General features: G+C 36.9%; 1 protein-coding gene across 1 annotated transcript; it reads left to right on the forward strand.

Annotated features, from left to right (window-relative positions):
* Positions 1-3226: 3226 nt before the first annotated feature.
* LOC122604345 lies at positions 3227-3994 on the forward strand. The gene has a single exon (XM_043777235.1). It carries the CDS (start codon positions 3227-3229, stop codon positions 3992-3994), a length of 768 nt encoding a protein of 255 aa, XP_043633170.1.
* The last annotated feature ends 1799 nt before the right edge of the window (positions 3995-5793 follow it).

A 5793-nucleotide genomic window follows, 5' to 3' on the forward strand; every position in this document is an offset into this window, starting at 1 on the left:
CTATTTGAAATTAGCGTGTGAATATTGCGATGATTATGTAGTCATGCCTTACTATTGAGATACTTATTGCATCCTAAGGTTGAGCTATATAAGGGCTAGTGCGTAGATGATGTAATAACTATATAGTTGTGCCTAATTATGAGATAGTTATGATGCTCTAAGATGTGACTATTGAGAACTAGTAATCGCTTGATATGACGATAATATGGTTAGTCCTTACTATCAAGATAGATATTGTATGTTGAGATTCGATCGCTTGAGAACTAGTGATTGCCCTTGGGAAATTCATTATAAACTAGAAATTTTCGAGGTATGAAAGTTGTCATTAAGTACCCCTCCGATATTCGTTCACTCATGCTTTTTTTTTTGAAACTATTCAATATCCTTTTCTTATGACACCGCTATTCATTATTTACATACGACGACGTGATATCACCTATAAAGCATTCTCTCACGAGCGTTTGACGATATACTCTAAGGATTATAGTCCCAAGATATGACGCGACTTGAAGATATCTACACACAACCTTTTTATGCGATCTGAGATGGCGCAAAACATATGGGGAATGTCAAACTAAGTCGGAAATTTACAAATGGTGAGCGGCACTAAGGCCTTATCACGATACAACGTCACCAGTTGAACACGTACCCATACATTCTAGATGACACACTGTGAGGAATGTAGCCTCGAAATTTGGTGCAATAGTCCAGCATCATAATCGGACTTCAGCATGAGGAGAATATCTTCAAACGGCTACAAAATATCAGTCAAGATATGCTCCAACGTTCACCAGATGAAGACCAGGAAGATCCCTGTAATTTCGGAAAATTAGTTACTAGGCTGCTCTATATAAACGAGGACCTGATCGATCATAGGATATACAACGTTACACACACTCACATATTTACTTGCTTATTTTCTCTGCTCATACTTGTAAACAAACAACACACTTTTCTTTACTTAGAAAGATCGATCAAGTCGCTCTATCATTGTAACCAATTTACACCATTAATAAAAGAATAAGGCATGGACGATTGCTTCCTTCCGGGGTTTTTATGCCGGCAATCCAAAAAGGATTAAGGGCTTTTCCTCGATAACAAATCTCAGTGTTCTTTGTTCCTTTCTCTTTATTTTCCGCATTTATTTACGTTTATCTTTCTTTATCTTGCTTAATCTATCTTATATTTGATTATATAGTTATTTGCGAAATCTTTTGACTACCTTATTTTATTTAAGTCGACATAATCTTGATTTATCATACTTATTTTAAACGCGTCTTTGAATCTAAACCAATTTTACAAGCCCTTAACCTCACGAACGAAAGTTTGGTTACATAATTGATCTATGTCTTCAAGGTTGATTATCTTGGATAATTTTTGACCAAAACAATTTGGCGCCCACCGTGGGGCAAAAGGTGCTTTCGCTCTGATAAAAAAATCTTTTTGATTTTCATAAATCTCGATTTTTCAAAATCTAATACCGAAGATGTCGACTCAACCAACTAATTCTTCGCAAATTACTCCTGTTCTTTCTTCTCCTTTGCCTCCTCCACCTCCAGGACGTGCTTCTTATCGAAGAAACAGGAACAATGCTGCTCGAACTTCTGCCCAGAAAAAAAGGAAAGGAGCAATTGGATTCATTCCAGATCCCAGACTTATCTGGAGAAATTCCGGCAGGAAACTCATCTCAGGAGAATGCAAGATCAAGCCAGACTCAAAGAAGGAGTTTTTACGACGATTATGGTAATCCGGATCCCTACAATACTGGATCTATGAATGTTAACTCTGAAGAACTGCCTGACTTGTTTACTATTTTGCAGAATCTTGATAAGACAATTAAGACTAATCAAGAATACAATTTATCAATGTTTTTGGATTTCTAACATCAGGCAGAATTCAAAATTCTTGAGTAAAGGATTTTTGAAAACAGACCAACGATGACTCCTAGGAATTTGTTTTCAACGACTCCAACTGCTCTTGACTCTGCTCCTATTAATACGTCGATGCCAACTGCGACTCCTAATTTTGGGAGTAATATTTCGCAAAACACTCATGTTGCTGGAACATCGGCCACCATGAGTGCAGGTTTGAACAATTCTAATAATTTTGCTGGATCTTTTGCTTTTACTAATCCATCACAGGGACAAGGAGCAAATGATTACATCGCTAGAGAATTTCAGAAGATTAAAGACATGATTTCGAGCGTTCCTGGATTTTGCAATCCAATTCCTGAAGTCAACCCTGCATCCTATCTAATCAACAGATATGGCGACAGGATTGCGAACGTAGAAATCCCGAAGAAATTCCAAGTTCCAAATATGAAACCATATGATGGAACTACTGACCCACAGGAGCATATTGCGCTGTATCTGGAGAAATGGAAATGGTGCCGATTCCATCAAATTTGAAAGAAGCTTGCTTTGCGCTGTATCTGGAGAAATGGAAACGGTGCCGATTCCATCAAATTTGAAAGAAGCTTGCTTATGCAGAAGCTTTGGATCGATACTATCTGGATCAGCCTTAAAATGGCTGCAGAGTTTGACTCCTGTATCTATTAATTCTTTCGCTGATTTAACAAATTTATTTTATAGTCAATTTTCATGTAGTAGGACTTTTGAGAAATTGACTAATGATCTATATAAAATAATTCAAAAACCGCATGAATCACTTAGAGATTTTATGACTAGATTTACAAAAGAATCTCTTAATATTCCTAAATTAGATATGTTGACCGCTATCCAAGCTTTGCAGAGAGGTCTCCATAAAGGATCTAAATTCTAGGAAGATCTCATAATGACGCCATGCAGAAATTTAGATGAAGCAAAAGCAAGGGCAACAAGATTTATAAGGCTCGAAGAAAATGAACTTACAACTTCGAAATTAGATGCCTTATCATATGATCATCCAAATCGGAAGGCAGAAACCCCGGTGTTTAAACCGAGACAAAAACCTTACTCAAGACATGTAGATGATCAAGTCAATGTCGTTGAAGAAGATGACGGGGTCGAATGTCCAACTTTGGCATCATACTGTTTCTCTGTAGGAACTCCTGGCATTATAATGGCGCTTAGAGATCTTGGAGACATGGTGAGATGGCCTCAGAAGAAAAATTACGGATACTTCAAGAAGAAAGATCCTAGCCAGTGGTGTGCTTATCATGAAGATTTTGGCCATATCACCGAAGATTTATCATGAAGACTTTGGCCATATCACCGAAGATTGCAAGATGTTAAGAAGAGAAATATCCATTTTATTAGCAAAAGGATATTTGACAGAACTCCTTGGAAGGAAAAAGGCCAAAGATGTTGAAGGCTTGGACTTTTCCAAACCAAAATCAACACAAAAAGCAGATTCCCCACCAGCGAATGCAAAAGTAATTAATACCATCTCTGGTGGATCGGAAGTGTGCGGGACAAAATATTCAACAGAAAAAAGACTTGCAAAGCAAAGCAAAGCAGATAAAGGAGAAAGAAGTGTGAAGAAAGCATCAATTTCGGACTCAGACATTATCTCCTTTGAAGAAGATTTTGATAATATCATGGAACCTCATCATGATGGGCTGGTAATTACTCTTTTTATCGCTAACCATTATGTTCGCAGGATTTTGATAGATAATGGGAACTCAGTGAATATCATCAAGCTGGAGACATTACGAAGAATGGATATCTCGAAAGAAGATATTAATGGAAAGGCTTCTCCACTGATTGGATTCAGTGGGGAAACTAAATATACAGTGGGTGAAATAAAATTACCAGTTTATGTTGGAGGGATGAATTCGATGCAGAAATTCTGTGTCGTAGATTCTCTCCCAGGATGCAACATAATCTTGGGAAGACCCTGGATACACGAAATGAAGGTAGTACCTTCAACATATCACCAATGTGTTAAACTTCCAACACCTTGGGGAGTAGTTACTGTCAAGGGAGATCAGCAAGAAGCAAGAGAATGCTACACATCCAGCATGAAGTCAGCTGCAAAGCCAATTTCACAATAGCAATTACAGAAAAGGGTCTTCGATGTAGACGAACCAGAAGAGCAAGATGTAAATGAAGTTATCTTGGTTCCTGAAGATCCTAACATTAAAGTTTTAATAGGGAAAAAGATATCAAAAGATATGGAAGTCAAATTTACTGATTTCCTCAAAGCTAGAATGAAGACTTTCGCTTGGAAACAAGAAGATATGACTGGAATATCAAGAGATGTCATCACACACAAGCTGGGAATCGACAAAAGCTTCAAGCCTATTCAGCAAAAAAGAAGAAAATTTGCTCCTGAGAGAAATGCTATAATCTAGGAAGATGTTGAAAGATTATTAAAGGCTAAAATGATCAGAGAAGTTAAATTCCCAGAATGGCTGGCAAACGTGGTGGTCGTACAAAAGAAAAATGGAAAATGGAGAGTTTGTGTAGATTTTACTGATCTAAACAAAGCTTGTCCAAAAGATCCATTTCCACTACCACATATTGATGCAATGGTCGATCCAACTTCGGGACATGAGATGCTAACATTCATGGATGCCTCCTCAGGATTTCACAAGATACAAATGGAACCTGAAGATCAGGAAGCCACAGCCTTCATGACACCGACATGTATTTATTGTTATATTGCAATGCCTTTTGGTCTTAAAAATGCAGGTGCAGCATATCAAAGGCTAGTGAATATGATGTTCAAAGATCAATTGGGGGATACCATGGAAGTCTATATAGACAATACGGTGGTAAAGTCCAAGAGAGATGAATATCACTTAAAGGATCTTGAAGTAGCCTTCAACATCCTCGACAAGTACAATATGAAGTTAAATCCTGCCAAGTGTAGTTTTGGAGTCGGAGCTTGAAAATTAAAGCTAGCCCAGAGCAAATTAAAGCAATATTAAATTTGAAGTCTCCGTCGAATACTAAAGACATCCAAAGATTAACTGGCAGATTAGCAGCTCTCAACAGATTCATTTCAAGATCCTCAGATAGATGCAAAGAATTTTACGATATTTTGAAAAAGAATAAGAAATTCGAATGGGGTGAAAAGCAAGAAAAGGCCTTTCAGGAATTAAAAAAGTATTTATCAACCCCTCCGCTACTGATGAAGCCTGAAGATGGTGAGCCTTTACATCTTTACATGGCAGTATCATCAAATGCAGTAAGCGCAGTTCTTGTAAAGGAATCTGAAGGCATACAGAATCCCGTCTACTACTTAAGTAAAAGTTTAATTGATGCTGAAACCAGGTACTCTCATCTCGAAAAACTCATACTTGCATTAGTCATGGCATCTACTAAACTTAGACATTATTTTGAAACGCATGCTATAAATGTTAGGACAAATTACCCTATAAAATGTGTGCTTAGAAAACCTAAAGTATTAGGAAGAATGGCTAAATGGTCTGTAAAATTAAGTGCCTTTAACTTAGTATATGAACCTAGAAATGCTATAAAATCTCAAGCTTTAGCTGATTTTGTGGCTGATTTTAGTACTGACTTATAACAAGAAATGGACTTAGAAGTTAAAATGCTAGAAGAAGCAACTGAAAAATGGATCCTATATACTGATGGTGCTGCTAATGTTAAAGGAATAGGATTAGATATCGTACTAAAATCGCCACAGGGGGATATCATACCCCAAGCAGTAAATTGTCATTTCATAGCTACTAATAATGAAGCAGAATACGAAGCTTTAATTTTTAGTATGCAATTGGCTAAAGATATGAATATTAGGAACCTTAAAGTATATGTAGATTCATTACTTTTAGAAAATTATTTTAATGGATCATACGCTGCGAAAGGAGAAAAATTAATGCAATAT

The sequence above is a fragment of the Erigeron canadensis genome, chromosome 6 (assembly GCF_010389155.1).
Source record: "Erigeron canadensis isolate Cc75 chromosome 6, C_canadensis_v1, whole genome shotgun sequence".
NCBI classification, from domain to species: Eukaryota; Viridiplantae; Streptophyta; class Magnoliopsida; order Asterales; family Asteraceae; genus Erigeron; species Erigeron canadensis.